We start from the raw sequence: 18,418 nt of genomic DNA on the forward strand, positions 1-18,418 counted from the left end.
TAGCATGCCAACCAAGTCAGAGAAAACTGTCACAGTACACCCGTCAGTTTGGCAAACCACCCTGCTGCCTAAAGTCTAACTGCTCCATGTGGTGGATATTACAAAGTCTCAGAGATTGGGAAGAGAATAATAAACAGATGAAATTCACATGTTGGACATTTTTGCTGGAACATTTTGTGGTGTCTATATATTTAGAGTAAAACTGCAACATACTAGTGGATGTATGTTATTTTCACAGGTGTTGAACTCCACATAAGAAGGCAGTTAGTATTGTTGAATATAAGTGACATATTAGAATTTTGTTGTTTCCAGGTGTCAGTCAAATAGATGTTGATGCTTAAAGGTGAGTTCTGCAGAAATGATGCGTAAAAGAAAGAAAAGTCTGCCTTGATCTTAAATTTATCCCCTTCTGTTTTAATATTACAATCTGTTGCTGTTGTTTCCATTCAAGTGGCATCAGTTCCTCAAATGGCCACATGAAGTTGGCTTCAAAAGTGAGATGGTCCCTATCCACCTGGGAACCCACTGGCCAGTTTATTGACTTCTCTGATTTGCTTTCATGTGCAGCCACAGCCAGGCCATGATTATAGTTTCTGTCAGCTGGCCATTGTTTTCAAATGCAGATCAATTTTTAAAAAGTAAATAAATGCTTAATCGTCAGCGGGTGATAACTGATCGTTATCTGCTGTTTGTGTTTTGCTTGTCACACAGGTTGTTTACCTTAACCAAAGCCTGCTTAAACCTGATGTTAGATGGAACTCGAATAACAAAGAGAAGCCTGAAAGCATCGCGTAGCAAAAATCCCCTCACAGATTCTTATTATTCATGTGAAGCAATATGTATTCATGATAAAATACCCAACGTTTACAGCCAGGACATGTATCCTAGTCCACAAACTAACGCTGTAAACTTTATACTGACATTCTGCATCCCACGAATACAGTCCACCCTATCAAAACTGCCACCTATAGCGCAGAATATCTTAACTCAGGATCAACTGTATCTTTCCCGATCCTTTTATGTAGCACCGCCCTCACCCTGACGTTTCAGGTTGTCTGATACTTTAAGAACAGCTGCACAGTTAATCATACTGTGCTCATCCATTGCCTTCAAAAGCTCCCTTGGTAGTGCAGAGGACTTTAGAGTGATCACAAAAGACACCCTTGGGTTGCTAGTTTGATTACGTGAAGGATGTGGTGTTTTTCGGTGCCTGTAGCTCAAGTGGCAACGCTAAATGTAAAGAATAAAAGCACTCTGCCAGTGTGTGGTAATAGATGAATGTATCTTGTAGTGTAGACAGTGTTCTGAGTAAAACTAGAAGCACTGTATGAATATAAGTCTATTTACCTGTGTTTGGTACATTATAACCTTTGCTGCTGAAGATGGAAAGCACCTACTGAACGTCAACATTTGGATTAATATGAATATTATGCTTAAAGCACAACTGTGCTTTGTTCCTTATTAGTAATTACACCTGCCAGGAAATATTTTCATGTCCTTAACTTTAATTGCATCAAACTACTTCTGCAGCTATTAAATTGTAGGAAATACAGCGAGGAAGTTGACAAAAAGATGCAGTGAAAAGGTGAAGTACAGCATATGATCAAAACACAAGTGGATAGGATATACTGCAACATCACAGTTGGCTTTTTAGCAGTGAAAGTGCATCTGAGGGAACCATTCTCCTTTCAGAGGGAGATTAAAAACAGTAAGATCATTACCTCAAGCTTGTGTACCAACTGAGAAACCCAGAGCAGACAACGTGAAGCAGTGTCTCTCTCCTCACACTGCTTTGATGTTTCCTAGAACTAGGCATTTATCTCCCAGTTAGTCTTTTAGAGCTTATCAGTTATCAACAGAGGAGGAAGAGGGCTTTTATTTTGGTCTTCACTCAGGTTTCAATCAGTATGTGAAGCTCAGATCTTATCGAATCTAGTCTGGCTGATTGTGACTGTAAATAATGTGTTCTTTCTCAGTTTTTCTACAGATTATTGAGAATTAGCTTGGAGAAAATCTACGAGTAACTCACAGGCTCATACTAACAACCTTGACCTCATTTAAACAAAAAGACAAAAAATAATCTAAGTTCTTTTTGGCATTTCTGTCATTTCCTCCCCATGACAATAAATGAATTCACACTTTGTGAAACAGTACACTTCGTTCCCTTCAGACATCACTGGCAGCCATGGCGGAACAATATTAATAATTACACCTGTGATGATGACAGAGGCACAGTCTAATTTCAGTCCCAAAGAGCCAGCAAGTTGGTTTTTTTAATTGTCTGTCTGCTGAGGCAGCCTGTGACCAACAAATGTCCAATTTTAATGCATCTATTCTGATTTTATCTGCAACATTACTGCTATCATCTCCTGCCTCCTTGGCCTGCACTGCCAATTCTGCCATTGTGCTGGCCTGAAGCCATGTGGGGAGAAGAAAACATCACTAAAATGTCTGAATAAATGGAAATTAGATCATTCATAATCAGTGAACTGAATCTTTATTTATTAAGACCATGCACAGGGCAGGGCTTTGCTATTGTGATTCATAACAGGATCTGACTCTTAATTTGTTGGTGAGTAAATCTGATCGAATGTGCTGATAACTAGTCGGCCTGTCCAGATGAGAAGGGACACTGGAGCAAATCTGAAGTGTACAAAGAAAAAACAAAAACAAAGAAAATGTCCTTGAATCATCACCGATCAGGACTGTGTGTGAAATGTGAAGTGTTTTAATGTTAAATGCGACTAAAACTTACTTTTCTTTATTTCTTTCTCCAATTTTCTTTCTCCAAATCGGAATCTTGAGGTTGTTTTTTAAGCTTTAAAAATAGCTGGAAGGCAGACCCGACTGGATAGGTGGGGATGATGGGGTTCAACAGTTAGAGATAGCCAAGAAAATATATGAAGTGTGCTATCTGCGCTCTGAGATTGTCAATCGTGGTTAATTATTCACAGAATAAACAGGCATGGAGTGACTATCAATGAAGTCTGCAACCTCCATCTGTCTTTGAAAGCATTCAAATTAAAGTTAAGCCTACTCAAGGCAACTGAAACGTGCAGCTATTTGTTCCTGCACAATACAAACGATTGTGATCACAATAACGTCATGAAGTAGGAGGACAGCAAGCTTCTACTAAGCTGCTATTTATCTATTTGTTGTGCTGTGGTGATGCTGGTTCTTTGCCCGAGAACATCCTCTGCAAAGAGGAGCTTTGGGAATTCAAAATTCAAAATCCCTTTTGTTTTCTTTCTTTCTGTTTTTTTTTTCCCACATAAGAACCCTCTGTCGTCTGCCTTGTTCCTATGCACCGCACTTGACAGCTTCATGGGTTGGGCAGATAACGCGGTATGGAAACACGTGACCGGGCTTTGTGGAAGCTACGCTTCATAAGTGTGAAGACAGAGAGAAATAGATTGGAGAGACGCTGGAGGCGGCAGGAGCAGCAGTAGCAGCAGGAGGAGCAGGAACAGCAACCTGTTTCCACAAAGCAGGAGCGCACTCCAAGAACGAAAAGGCACTTCTGCAGACACCCGAAAAACTTAACTTGCGCAGAGAATTTGAAAAGCAAACTAATTATTATGATAAAAGTGACGATTTGCGTTTAAAGCTTTCACGGTGGTTGTCTCTCCTTTTATGTAAGATCTGAGTTGGTTGGAGGATGCGTTTCTGACTTGGACTAACGCGCGGTGAAAAAGGGCGATTCTGTGCACTTGGGAAAATTATGTAAGGTAAAAATCAGCACTTTTCTATTGTAAGCGCTACATTAATACTTAGATTAGTACTTCAAATGCCTTTTTAATGTTTCTTCCGCCATCAAAGGGTTGGTTTTTCTTTTTCTTTTTTTCTTTTTCTCTTAAATGTTACCTATTTCCAAATATTAATTTACGCACCGGAACACAGGTTCCAATATACATTCCCACATTAAATGTTTAAATTCGTGTGGGAGTGTTTAAAACTGTAGGTGGAAGTTATTTAATAATTATTGTTCTGTAATTTTATATGTCTCTTAGTAAGTTAGACTGCACAAATTTGCACAATAAGCTTAAAAAATGTATAAAACAGTACTAAGAACAAAGTGAGCTACTGTGTGGGTCATGCCTAACTAACTAACTCGGTAATACGTGTGGAAAAAAATCTGAACTGCACAGACTTTCAGATATCTGCAGTGGAAAATTTGAATTATGCGAGGATTATCCATCTTAGAGAAATTTCAGCCCAAATTTTGCACTGCTGCAAACTTGTTTCTGTTTATGGCTTGTATTTTCTTAGATTTTAAAAAAAATATTTCTGAAATTTTGTTGTTTTGTTTGTTTTTAAATCAATTTGTAGGTTGTCCAGACATCTTAGACTGCAGTATAACCCTCAGACGCAGCCATGAAATCTGTGCTGGATGGTGTGGCAGACACCACCTTTCGGACTATTACATCTGGTTTGCAGTATCTGGGCTCCAACGATGCTAACTATGACGACCCGCTCAGTGATGTAGACTTCAAGGGCAGCTTCTCTCTGCAGAAGCCGTTATCTGCTTTCCGCAGCAACTCTTTCCCAAACAAAGTACCTCCAGACGAGGAGCTCATCCTCAAGGGCATCCCCTTCTACCCTACCAATGCCACAGACTTGTTTGGCAACAGGAGTACATTCAAAGATGAGACTAACAATATACAGTGCGGGGAGAACTTTATGGACATGGAGTGTTTCATGATCCTGACTCCTAGCCAGCAGCTGGCTGTGGCTGTGATGTCTCTGACCCTGGGCACCTTCACTGTTCTGGAAAACCTGGTGGTGCTCTGCGTCATCCTGCAGTCCCGCACCCTCCGCTGTCGACCGTCCTACCATTTCATCGGCAGTCTCGCTGTGGCTGACCTGCTGGGCAGTGTTATCTTTGTCTACAGCTTTTTGGACTTCCATGTTTTCCACAGGAAGGACAGCCCCAATGTTTTTCTCTTCAAGCTGGGTGGAGTCACGGCATCGTTCACAGCGTCAGTGGGGAGTCTTTTCCTCACTGCTATTGACCGCTACATCTCAATTCACCGGCCTCTCGCCTACAGGCGCATCGTGACACGGACCAAGGCTGTCATAGCCTTCTGTATGATGTGGACAATCTCCATCGTCATCGCAGTGCTACCTCTGCTGGGCTGGAACTGTAAGCGTCTCAATTCTGTTTGCTCAGACATATTCCCCCTCATCGATGAGAACTACCTGATGTTCTGGATCGGTGTAACCAGCGTGCTGCTTATTTTCATTATCTACGCCTACATATATATCCTGTGGAAAGCTCACCACCATGCTGTCCGTATGCTGAGCCGCGCCTCCCAGAAGAGCCTTGTTGTCTATTCAGCAGATGGGACCAAAGTGCAGACCACACGCCCTGATCAGGCACGCATGGACATCCGTCTGGCCAAGACCCTGGTGCTTATCCTGGTGGTGCTGGTAATCTGCTGGGGCCCATTGCTTGCCATCATGGTCTATGACCTCTTCTGGAGGATGGACGATGACATCAAGACAGTGTTTGCATTTTGCAGCATGCTCTGCCTGCTCAACTCCACTGTCAACCCAATCATCTACGCCTTGAGGAGCAAGGACCTGAGGCATGCTTTCCTCAGCTCCTGCAATGCCTGCAGGGGCAGTGGCCAGCAGTTGGACAATAGCCTCGAGTCAGACTGCCAGAACAGAAATACCCACATTTCTGCCAACAGGGCTGCAGAGAGTTGCGTGAAGACCACTGTGAAAATAGCCAAAGTAACAATGTCTGTATCAACTGAAACTTCTGCAGAAGCCGTCTAATTGGCCATGACGGGGAAAACTGTGTAAATGTCATCTCTCCCCTCCCCAAACAATGCCATTCCACAACGTAAAGCAGAGGTTAGGCATTCATCTCCCGAAAATTCTGACTTACATCCTCACGTAGATGCTTTAGTGGTTGCATAATTTACGTTTGTGTATGAGTACATAGTGTGCCAAAGTGCCAAATGGTATTGCAAGGTCATGTAAAGGACTCATATAACTGGAAGGGGTCATTAAAGACTATCATAAGTCTGCTGTTTACCAGAGACGTCATGATATCCAATTAGTGAAGGCATATTATATTTTTGTACTGTGAATTCAGGTTTTGAAAACAATATTTCATTTATGGGATAAGGGGCTACTGACATTTTTAAGTAGAGATGTTTTACTGTGTCATTTAGACTTTAACACGTCTTGCACCATAAAAGTATGAAATCCTCGCATCTTGACTTTCTACAGGCTTCATGTACATGTTGCATATCGACATTTCTATAAGCAAATAGAAGGAAAAAATTGATGCAAACTGTCTTTGCCATATAACATGTTACTTTTGTACTTCTGACAACACTCAGTGAGTGGCAAACGTGTGAGGAGATTTTTGAGAAATCAAAGGTGGTTTGTGTTCCAAGACAGAAAACATTATCGCCATGATGAAGCAAACTCTAAGGCAAATAGATTCACAGCTTTTGGCATCGTGAAATCTGAAATGGGATCTTCTGCAGGAGAGTGACTGTCCCCGATGTCTGTTTCTTTACTCGCTGGCTGTTACACCCTCAGAGTAACGTGTCTTTGTTCCGATGTATACCTAACAACTGTACAGTGTTTTCTTGCAAAATAAAGTGTTCAGATCGACTCATTCAACTACAAAGCCGAGACAACAATAACAAAAAAGCTTTTGTTCGAGGCTTGAACAGCTCAAAAACTGAATTTGGACGCAGTGTGCTGGTCACTACTGTAAAAAACTGACTCTAGCTGCTTTCATCAAATGTATGATTTTACTGGATTCAGCCTTGTACGTGTGTGATACCTTGTGACTTGGTGATATGTTTCCAATCCTGAGTCTTTTGATCATTGCAGTGAGGTGTTTTAGTGCTACTGTTGCAGCGGGGCATCATGTTGGAAAATAACCCATGCACGGGGCTAGTGAAGTAGTTTTGGCGTAACTCTACATTTAAAAAAAAAAGAAATCTACTTTTATTTTATGTATGAAAACAAAGAAACTAAGGTCTTTTCATTAGCTGGTACTTTGAATGAGAGTTCTGTGTATGCGTTCTGTGGAGCATTGACAACTGACCTTACAAAAGAAGCTCAGAAGATGTGATTTTTCTAATAGGTGATGTAGTACTTTTAATCTAGAAATCTCACAGCACAATTGTTCTGTAGACATTTATCTCGGTGTAAACTTATCCAGACAGCTGTTTATCAGTATGCTTTGCTGCCTCTTGTAATTTTGAGTATTGAAGATCAAAATGTCAACTGTCAAGTGGCTTCTGTACATTGGTGGCATAATGAGGAATCTATGACTTTAAAAATCCCAATCAGTCAAGTGTTTTTAGTATTGCTGTTCTCAAACTTTTGAATAAAGTCGCAGCTGGTGGTCACTTTGCGTGCAGTTTGTTTGTTTGATTGATTAATTAATGATGGAAAACAGGACGTTTTTGCCTAATCTATCCACTCAGTTGAGAGGGACCAGACGCTAAGAAAGCACAGCTCTGAGCTCCTGAGCATCTGTGATGCTTCAGTGCCCCCTTGTGGAAGAATCTAATCAGCCTTTTTGAATAAAGAGGACATTCCTCCTGTTGGATATAGCTTTGTTACGGTTACTTATCGCAGCCCTAAAAGTGACAAATTGCAAATCACTGGCTGCAAATCATCTCCTGACAGCAACATCTGCTCTGATCTTTTTATCTCTTGGCTTACATGAAGAGGGAAATTGAAACATCTGTTCTCACAGCTGTCCTTGGGATTTTGTTTAATGCAGATGCTTCAGTCTTCAAAAGAAAAAAAAAAAGCCATGAGGCAGCATACATGAACAGGTCTCTCAGTAGGCAGCATGGTGATTCAACGGTTGGCACTTCTGTTTCACAGCACACAGGTCCAAACCAAAACAGGACCCTGGTACTGATGTGGGTGAATGAGATTCTTAAAAGTTTGACTTCCTGTTTAAATAAAAGTTAATAACCCTGTCAAAAAACAATAGCCTTTATTCTAATTACATTTTTCTCCTTTTTACATATTAGATCGCTGATTATGCAACAAGTCATACAAGACTAGTGAAAATAGGTCTTTTCTACACCCTTTAGCACTAATATCAGTCTTAAATCAGAATAATAATAGTTTATCGAGCCGCACAGCAGCACAGTGACACAAAGAAGAAGTGGTGAAATAAACAAAGCTAGCATATCCTGTTGTACAGTTCAAACATAGCATATGTGTACAGAGGTTGCTGAGGAAGTGATCGATGGGAAATGTCTTCAGTGTATCTGTGCAAGAGGTTGAGGGTTATTTCAAAACGCAAACCGCATCTCTGAGAGACAGACTTTTGCAATCTGATTGTTAGAAATGAAAATACCACATTTTGTAATAATTGTTTTTTTATTATTCTTAATATTATTCTTTGCATCAAACAACACAAGGCTGAAGCAAAGAGAACACAAGTCTTTGTGTTATTAAAAAAAAAAAAAAGACTAAATCAAAGTGCCACACCCAAGCTTTAAAGGGAGTCCTACAGGGTATCAAAGGTAGAACAGTTCTCGGCTTTAACATTTGCGGAGCATTTTATGGCTTCTATATATTCTCAGCAATAAGGAATGAGAAGAATTCAATTTGTACTTGGGGGTTTGGTTTTTAGCAAGCAGCAAGCTGTCTGATATTATATCCGACATAAAACACATATCCTAAAGTACCTTATTAACCTAACAGAGCACTTTGCTCACTTTTCTTCCCTAGAGTTTCTAAAAGTAGAATGAGAGGCAGAGCCTTCAGTTATCAGGCCCTCTCCTGTGGGAACCAGCTTGAGTTTGGATTCAGGAAGTCTTTTTAAAAACTAAACTGAAAACTTTCCGTTTTGATGAAGCTTATAGTTAGGGCTGGATGAGGCGACAGTGAATAATCCCTTATTTTAAACTGGTGCTGGGCTTCTTTTGATGCACTCATTTCTTTTTCATTTACCTCTTTTCACTCCCTGTGGATTCATACATCACAACTGCATTTAATCACTAATAATGATCAAACTCTACTTTCACTTATTATTTGGATTTAGTCTTTTCCCTTACCTCCAATCATCTGCAACAGATTCCTGCCAAATACCTGTAAGGATTATTAAAGTGTTCCGATTCTGATGATTCTGTTGGAGGCTTCATGTTTTTTTCTTCCCACTGTCACTAAGTGTTTGCTCATTTCTGGTTGTTGAGTTTTCTCTCTAACATTTAAGTAATTTTACTTTACAGTATAAATTGCCTTGGGGGTGACTGTTGTTGTGATTTGGAGCTATACAACAAAATAAAATTGAATTGGGTGAAACCTTAGGATTAATTTAAACAGAAGCTTTTCTTCATTTGTTAGTAATGACACAAGACGACAACTCTTTTTCTGAGGCACATTCGCAAGTACATAATTCAAACGGGATTATACAATGTATGGACGACAAACAACACATAGAGAACATAGAGAAATCGGAGTTCTTCACCATTTAAGTAGCTGAATTTTAACTACTTTAAATATTGTTATTAGCCAGTTAATTATGTTAGGCAAGCTAGTGATGATTTCGGTCAATATTTCCTCACATATCCAAGATTTAATGCTTTAAAATGTGTACTTTGAATGGTTTCTTCTAGAAAACAACTCCTAAATGTCAAGTCTGTTGCACAAATACTTTTTAAAATGTATATGATATCATATCCTAAAGTTTTAGACGAAACTGAAACTTCGCGTGGATTTGGTACGTTTTGTGAACAAACAAAATAAAATTTAAAAAGAGTGCGTTTTCTGTGTTTTCGGGAAATGTAGTTTTCAAAATGTACAACCAAACGGATGCGAATGTGTCTAAAAACTACAATTACCTGCAAGAGCGTGTCTTCTTGCACATGCGCATTACCAAACAAACGCAAACTAATAAAAGGTAGGGTTGTCCAGACCGTTGTAGTCGGTGCTCTCAGCTAATGTGGTAAAATCTGTAATCATCTGATTTAATGCGACGTTTTCGCTACGTTATTTTATCCTGGTCACGGTAAAATATATTCGTTAACGTGAACGTTGTGAGATTTATCAGTGGAAGACAACGGGAGACGAAAAAAATCCGTATTTGTCTGCAGCCCGGAAAGGCTTCTACCGATCGACTTAGCTAACACTAGCTAGCAAAAGCGGTACATACCCGGGCCCAGGCCGGCGGCTTTCTCGGATACCAAGGAATTTTGAAGTTTCCTGGCTTTAAATATTTAACATATTTAAGCGCGATGGCTTGTGGAGCGACTCTAAAAAGGAGTTTGGACTTTGATCCGTTAATGAGCCCTGCTTCCCCCAAAAGAAGGAGGTGCGCCCCGGTTATGTCTCCAGTGTCTTCACCGCAGAAATATCTGCGCATGGAACCATCGCCTTTCGGGGAAGTGTCGTCCAGACTCACCACGGGTAAGAAATGATGTCTACGTTTGATTTCACGGCCCTCTAGTTTTCTATATTTATACCACGCTATATTAACAAGTATTTCCAGTGGCGTACATGATGTAACGCTCCAAACAAGATTGTGTGAAGTTAAGACAAGCATTGTTATATTTAGCGCAGCATGTGGTGGTTATCTTGTTATAAATTCAACTTCCATCGAACTTTTATGGCTTTATGAAGAAATATTGTTTGGTATTAATTTGCGGGGGGGGATAGTAAAAGGATAATCTTACAGTTTAACTGATTGATTTAATGTATTTGTCTACAGTCGGGATATACATTAAAATAATGCCAAGGCCATACTTAATGATCATATCTGAATACTGCAGCGACTCTGTCTCCATACAATCACAGCACCTCTATGTAAAGATCTCATTTAATGCTGCTTCTGTCTTTTTCAGAGCAAATTCTACACAACATTAAACAGGAGTACAAGAGGTTTCAGAAACGGCGACACCTGGACAGTGCTTTCCAGCAGGCTGAAGGCTCTCCTCTGGACCTGCAGAACATTCCCGGTGGATCTGCCTTACCAGGTAGCTATACCAGGGTTGTTTTTGAATAGGCTTGTTTTGCTGTAATCCATCAACTTCCTGTTTGAGATCAGGGTTTAAAGGGTAATATAAATATTTAAGTCAGTTGCATGGAGTGTGGATGAGCTTATTGTGAGGGATTGTTTTGGGTTACAAGCCTGATTTTTCTCATTTTTCACACTAAATCATCACTTTTCTTTTACTGCTTTGTGGGGTTTTTTTTTTTTTTTTTTTTTATAACATTGCTTGCTTGCTGGGAAATCCTGCTGCCTAAGGCAACTCCACAAAAAAGGCAGAGGGAGAACAGATGACATTCCTTCCTTATCCTTTCACTTTCTTTTGATTGTGAGGTGTTTTTTTTTTTTTTTTTTTTTTTTTTTTTTTTGTAATTCTCCCAGATGGGAGTGTACAGCAGACATTGGAGTCTACAGATGGTAGAGGCCCTCTGGGTCTTGAAATTACACTTGACTTAAAGCGTATTTGCTGTACCAATACTTAACTACAGTCAACAGTGGTGTTAAGTCTAAAAATAAGTGTCAATGGCACATTTGCGTGACGCTACTTCCATACATCAGGGTATTCTGTCATCAGTTCTTTATTTGAACTGTTCAGCTTCACTAAAACATTTATCAAGACGTGCGATAATTGTGTTTAGTGTTGTTTTATTGGTAACACAAATGGCCTTTTATTCTACCAATAACAGTAACAGAAATATACATCTTGGTTGAAGGTTGGGATGTTAAAAAAAAAAAAAAAAAAATAGACGGCAATCACAATTGGTGTATCACAGATAATTTTCTTTTATATGCTTAAAATGAGTGACAGAACCCATAAACTCACCAAAACAGTGTTTACATAGGAATGTTTGGGGGGTGGACAGATCATAAAGTGAAAACCAGATGTGTTTTAGAGTAAGATTAAAACCTGACAGCAAAGCATATGCACTTGTTTGTTTGTTTGTTTGTTTTTTAAAACAAGATTTAGGGCAGATGAGGTGTTTTAAACTGTATAATTACAGTATGAGGCTCAGGTTAACGTATTCGACTTGACAGCAGGCCTGTTTTGACTATATTTTAGTTTTTCTCATCAGTTTTAAGTTGCTTTGTTACAACCCTCTTTTCTATTAGCGATTTGTGGTTCCTAGCTATTATCAGACAGATTTAAAACAAACTCATAGAAAAAAATGCTGGAATAAAACTATTGTGTTGCTCTGTTGTGTTTAACAACGAGAACCTGCAGCCTGCTCGTCTCCTACTTTCCTGAGTGTAGAGAAAACCACCACGAAGTGTATATATTTATTTATTTATTAGGGGTGCAACGATATTCGTATCGATATTGAACCGTTCGATACAGTGCTTTCGGTTCGGTACGCATATGTATCGAACAATACAAGATTTGTAATTTATTTTATCAACTTTCCTTCTGACGATGCTGTCTGTGTGGAGCGCTCAGTGAATCTGCGTTCGACTACTCCGCCTAGGCTGCACTGTCGAGCGCAGATCCACTGAGCGCTCAACACAGACAGCATCGTCAGAAGGAAGAGCGCAGGGCAAGCTAGCGAGACAGAAGTTAAGCTCTCCTTGCAACATGGCAAATTGAACCTCCCCCACCCTCATTCAGATCTCGCATTTGGAATTATTTTGGTTTTCATGTGACGTATGACCCTGAAGGTAAGCGCGTCATGGACTAAAGTAAAACAGTATGTTGGATGTGCCATGCAATGCTCAATTACATGGGTGGGAACTAGTGTGTTAGCGCAGTTAGCTCGTTAACGTGTTGGCCGTCTAGCCCCATGCACGGGGCGATCGGCGGTAGCTCGTTAACAGAGAGTTGCCGTGTTGTGGCGTTAAGGTCATTTCAACGAGATTAACCTGAAAGCACTAGTGGGAACACAACGAATATGACTGCACATTTACGCCGACATCATCCTAGTGCAAAGACAAGTGGAGGCAGACAAAAACAACAAGCATGCATGCTACAAACTTTACCCGAGTCATTTAGACAGCCGTTAGCACATGATTCTCCTTATGGGGACCTGATATGTTTAATATGCTGCTGAGAATATAGCCCAGAAGAAGCGTATAGTATAGCTTTTAATTTGGAAAGAGCCATTTCTCTGTAATAAATTCTCTTTTCCAAAGATGAGTGATTCCTCAATCAGATACAGGGCTTGCAATATCGCTAGCCCGACGTCCTGGGGCTAGCGATTTTTCCAGTCGGGCTACCAAAATCTATCTCTGCCCTGCCCGTCGGGCTATCGTAGGAAGGAAAAATATATGTCAATGCTTTTGCATTCTTTCGGAAATGTAGCTGGGTAATTATGTCATTGGCATCGGTGAGCCACTGTCAATATGTGACATATTGAAATCGCGTTTGAATTTGCGCTTGTTTTTTGCTTTCACTTTGCAATCGCACGAACTGTGTATAGAGAGCGACAGCACTGATTGGTGAGTGATGATAATTTGTGCACCAATTCCTCTGATATCGTCTTATCAATCGTTAGCTTACTATCCAAACATGACAAGTGAAATCTCCCGCAGCAAGCTTAAACATGTGAGAGGTTGATCGCGCATAGAATCGCTGAGCGTTATGTGAGTGCATGTGTAAAAGCAGCAGGATATATATTTTAGTTCTGCTGAGCCAAATAAGACAGGTCAGGGTGAAGAAGTGACAGCCAAAGAAAAGCTTACCACAAAACGGAGAAGTTATGACAAATCAGAGTATAAGGCAAAAAAGTGCAGCTTTATGGTTTCATGGACAAAAGAATTTCTGTGGCTGCAATATGATGAGCTAAATAACCAGGGGTGCACATAAGTGGTCCGCAGGTGCGCATTCGCTGTCAAAATAAAAAAACACGCACAAGGGTTAGGGTTAAATTTAAAAACTGTACTTTTGAGTTAAAATATATATTTATAATTTTAATAAATGACAAATTGAAAAGGCATGAACATTCTTTTTTTTTTTGTATCGAAAAAATATCGAACCGTGACACCAAAGTATCGAACCGAACCGTGAATTTTGTGTATCGTTGCACCCCTAATATATAGATAGATATTTAAAAAAAACAAAAAAAAAACCCCATAAACATCACTGTTTGGAAAAAGCAGTACTTTCACTTGACTGTTTTATGCTTACTGCACTGCCACACTTTTAGCCCACCATGAAATGGTCTACTTCCAAAAGGCATTTGCAGTAATGGTTCATGATTATGGACACAGTGGCTCTTTTTTTCCCCCCCTTAACTCGGCACAATTTTGTTAAGTAATAGGAAATATCTTTGGCCAGAATCTTCAGTGGGGAGGTGTCACCATGGCAACCAGGAAAAACAAGCTTAAAAAGAGCATTGTATTATAAACCTGTCATCTGTCTGGCATGACTCAAAGTGTGGCCTCTGGTGTCAGCAGCGAAATGGTTTACTCTTCCACAAAGCGTGCCAGCCTCCAAATGTGGACGTTTAAAAAGTGGAAAAATATTAATATATATTAATTTTGTGGCACTAGTCAATAGATTAGGGGTTGTGACTGTTTCACTAACTGCCGAGCGACTGCGTTGCATTAATTATGAACGTGTAGGCAATCTGTCACTGTCTGACACAGCCTCTCAGCAGAGTGTCTATTCACACAGTGAGGGCACGATTGATGCAGCACATCACCATGCTCGCACTGTTTTTTAGTGGTTCCAAAAACGTACAAGCACAACACGTTGCAGCTTGTTAGCCCAAACTCTATTGTTAGAAACAAAAGTTAGAAAAATAATGTCGGCATGACTTGAGACTTGTAGGCCGTTTTGCTGGCAGCAGAAATACCTGATTCGTGGTGCAGTGGTATCAAATTAAGGCAAGACTGACTGTGCTTCCTTTGCTTTGTTTGAAGCAGGCCTTTGATTTGTTAGCATGAAGCTGGCAATTGTTTTTATTTCTTTCTTGCTGCAGGCTGATTCTCTGGGCTATATTTTGCCTGTAGTGTTGTTGTTTTTTTTGTTTTGTTTTTGATATATATATATAACTTACATGTGAATTACTGACTCTTTCAACAGGTACATCCTCAGGTGCTTCATCTCCTGCCAGGAAAGAACAGCCTTTGTTTTCCCTCAGACAAGTTGGGATGATCTGCGAAAGACTACTGAAGGAGCGAGAGGACAAAATCCGTGAGGAGTATGACGAGATCCTGACGACAAAGCTTGCAGGTATAGTTTTTTATTTTATTTTATTTTTAATGTTATGTTCACGTGCAAGTAATCCAAACTGAGTTTTTTTTGTTTGTTTTTTTAAATAATATTTGATTTATTCCACTAGAGCAATATGACGCCTTTGTCAAGTTCACCCATGACCAGCTGATGCGAAGGTTTGGAGAGCAGCCTGCAAGCTGTGAGTGTATATTTTTGCTGTTAAACATTTCTGTCATATTAGCGATAGCTATGGTATTTGCCTCTTGAGGTTAAAGTGCATAATAAATAGTTAATATTAAAATATAATATAAAAGGAAACTTGCTTTTCATGGCAGAGCTCTTGTCAGAGTCTGTGTACATTTATGCTTTATCAGCAGTTACACAGCTTCTGGGTGCATGTTTACATTTTCACAGCAGACTGAAGCTGTCTGAGCTAAATGGAAGTATAATGATGTGAGGCTGAACTGTCTAAAATGACAAAGTATTTGCTGCAGTAGACTGTGAGAGTGCAGCCTTTTCAGTGTGCCCAGGCATATCAGCTTATGCTGATAAAAGCCTCAGAGTCAAGCCAACATGAATGAAATTCAAATCGTAGGTGATGTTTTAGCTTCTTAGGGCTATTTGTGTGAAGGAAGAACTCACATTTTAAGTGGTAGCAACCAGAACTAGGCTGCATGTTAGTGCTCGCTCATTTTTCCAGAATTTGGTTACAACTGACACCTAGTGACTCATTTTCTATATTCAGGTGCTGCAGAGGTGCAGTGTTTGGTGGGGATGTCATTCAAACAGCCCACCAATCTTAAACGGCAAACCGGTGATATAACTGTGACCGAATAAAGAGGAACTGGACTTTGCGATATTTATTTAAACTTCATCTGCAAACATCTCTCAAAACCTACTTTTGAAAAATGTTTGTGGTGCATAAACTGTATATAAATATTCAGTCCCTCCTTGTCCACCGAACCCCTCTATTGAGGGCAAAGCCTGCAATATTTGGCCCCCTTAGTGGTGCTGGTGACTTTTCCACATCTGCTGTGTGGATTGTGATCAGTTGATCAGTTTCTTGTAGACGTGGTAGGGCTCGACTTATTTATTGACAGGTTGCTGTAGGCTATTTGCAGATGTATCAGTATTTGTATTTATTAATGGCCAGTAAATGGTAGTGGGTAAAAGCAGTAGAGACAGGGCAAACACCCTTCAACCATGTTATGAATATTTACTTTGCATAGTTTGTCCACAAGAGGGCGCTCTGTAACTTTCATGTTCCATATTTTGCAAACACAACAGCCAATCCTGTTTCTGGTCAGGCTTTTATTATTAGCTTAATCATTTACAAACATGCTATAATTTTTTTTATTTTATTTTTTTCAACAAATAAAAATTCATAGAAAACAAAGAAATCTGTGAAATCTGTTTTTTGCGTGTTAATATAGAAGATGTTAAATTAAAAGTAATATTGAAAAGTAAATTTTTAAAAACAAAATGCAAACAAAATTTGGAGCTCTGGCTTGGTTTTTGCATGTTGAATCCCATTTATGAAGTTGTCAGTGCAAACATTTTTAGCTGAACTTTTGTTAAATGTCTTCTAGCTTAGACAGGATTTATAAACTGTCTTATTAAGAACAGTTCCTGTCTGCCATCTCTTATGTGTAATCGTTTTTTCCTTTTTTCCTTCCATAGATGTTTCCTGAGGTCGGCGCCCAAATGGAGTACCATTTACTGCAAACTAATCCAGGGCCTCACTGGGTCTAGTTGGACTTTTCTCCTAGCTGTGCCATATCGCCTCTATGTGGACCCTCTGCCTCAGGCATCAGTTAGTGGCACTGATGTTTGCTGTTGCCTCCAGAGTTTGGAGGGCGCCCTGCTGCCTTCATGTCTGAGGACCCGCTGTGGCTCCACCCGTGGCCTCTCCACTGCCGCATCGATATTTATTTGGCGTTGTTCTGATGCCTTTGTGAAAGGCTGACTGCCACCACTCATTTGACCTTTTGATTTCACTTTATTCTTTATCATATTGAGTCGTTCCACAGAGAGGATGTTACTGTCGCGGCTTTTCTGTATGTACTTTTTTGAAAAAAGGAATGGCTGAAGGCAGCTTTCAGACTGACTTGAGGAACGGTTGTCTTGGCTTGTTTCAACATAGTTTAAACTGTACTGGTGATTACTGCTTTTACACTTGTATACACTGTATATTTTTATTTTTTTGCTTGATGTGTGTCCATTGTACCATAATTTCATGGTTTTATTTGCTGTAGGTATAAAGGGGCTTTGATTCAAGAAAATCAAACAAATAAAAGTCTTTACACAAATGTTAATTTTAGATTGTCGGTTGTTTGGGGGGGGGGGTTGTGTTTGTTTGTTTTCTAGCCTTTTACTCTTTCTATCACTTGGTAATGGGCTTTGCCATTGTGATTTGTTACTTGGGGGTAGTTGTTGCTCATCTCCCAGGCCACAACCACACTCAAGTCATTCATACGTTCTGTAAATGTATTTAAGGCTTGGGGCGATAACATTCATTAGGATAATAAATGTGAACGCTAAACACAAAATGACAATATTCCGCTGAAAAGTTTTGTTTTGTTTTTTTTAAAATAAAATTCGGCTCTTATATTCTAATAAGAGCCATAAAAATTGCAAATCTTGCAGTACAGTAGCAGGAAAGCTTAAGTAAAAAGAAAATTACATTTGGTAATGAAAGAAGTAAAATCACTGCGATGCAGGGATTATTGAATCATTGTATGTTTATATATTAGTTATGGTGGGGTATTCCATGCTTGAATTTAACGCATCAATTTGACATTGGTCTTGTTTATATGCATCAAGTTCAGAAAAAAAGCATCAATTTTGACTTTGAAAATCACGCAGAAGCCCTGATATTGATCGGATGTTATCTCCTCAGTAATTCAAAGATGAGAAGACTCGAAAAATGGAGAAATGTAATTACCCAACTTCTCCGTCCAGAGATGGTATTTGGAATAGATCACAAACTTTCCAGTAATCCGCGGGACTATTTTTCCTCCATATTTCTAATTTTCATACCTCCTGTTAAAGGTCATTTAAAATCACCAAAGATCTCGATTATCAATAAATTTGAGAAACGGTACAAATATAACTTAATCCTTCCCTCAATCTTTTTAGTGAGGATTTATATATTTTTTCGACTCGTTACTTACGGAAAAAGGTTTTTCTAAGCTTTAAAGCTGCATTTAACGATATGAAACTGAAGTCACGTGAGTTCTCGAGCCAATTGGACCCTCTGTTACCAGGGAAAAACACTT

The 18,418-nt window shown here is 39.6% G+C and overlaps 2 protein-coding genes across 3 annotated transcripts; both read left to right on the plus strand.

Moving 5' to 3' along the window:
• The first annotated feature begins 3,257 nt into the window (after positions 1–3,257).
• On the plus strand, positions 3,258–7,385 carry cnr1 (cannabinoid receptor 1). Of its 2 annotated transcripts, none has more exons than XM_040016931.1 (2): positions 3,258–3,728; positions 4,330–7,385. In XM_040016931.1, exon 2 carries the CDS (start codon positions 4,375–4,377, stop codon positions 5,782–5,784), a length of 1,410 nt encoding a protein of 469 aa, XP_039872865.1. In that variant the 5' UTR covers positions 3,258–3,728; positions 4,330–4,374; the 3' UTR covers positions 5,785–7,385. The 2 variants fall into 2 exon arrangements, with proteins under 2 accessions (XP_039872865.1, XP_039872866.1); XM_040016932.1 differs by having other exon boundaries at positions 3,258–3,723.
• A 2,496-nt stretch (positions 7,386–9,881) lies between these two features.
• akirin2 (akirin 2) lies at positions 9,882–17,460 on the plus strand. The gene is made up of 5 exons (XM_040016937.1): positions 9,882–10,410; positions 10,845–10,976; positions 15,009–15,158; positions 15,268–15,339; positions 16,821–17,460. Exons 1-5 carry the CDS (start codon positions 10,239–10,241, stop codon positions 16,829–16,831), a joined length of 537 nt encoding a protein of 178 aa, XP_039872871.1. The 5' UTR covers positions 9,882–10,238; the 3' UTR covers positions 16,832–17,460.
• Positions 17,461–18,418: the final 958 nt, after the last annotated feature.

The sequence above is a fragment of the Simochromis diagramma genome, unplaced genomic scaffold, assembly GCF_900408965.1.
Source record: "Simochromis diagramma unplaced genomic scaffold, fSimDia1.1 OVJJ01000802.1, whole genome shotgun sequence".
Classification (NCBI taxonomy): domain Eukaryota; kingdom Metazoa; phylum Chordata; class Actinopteri; order Cichliformes; family Cichlidae; genus Simochromis; species Simochromis diagramma.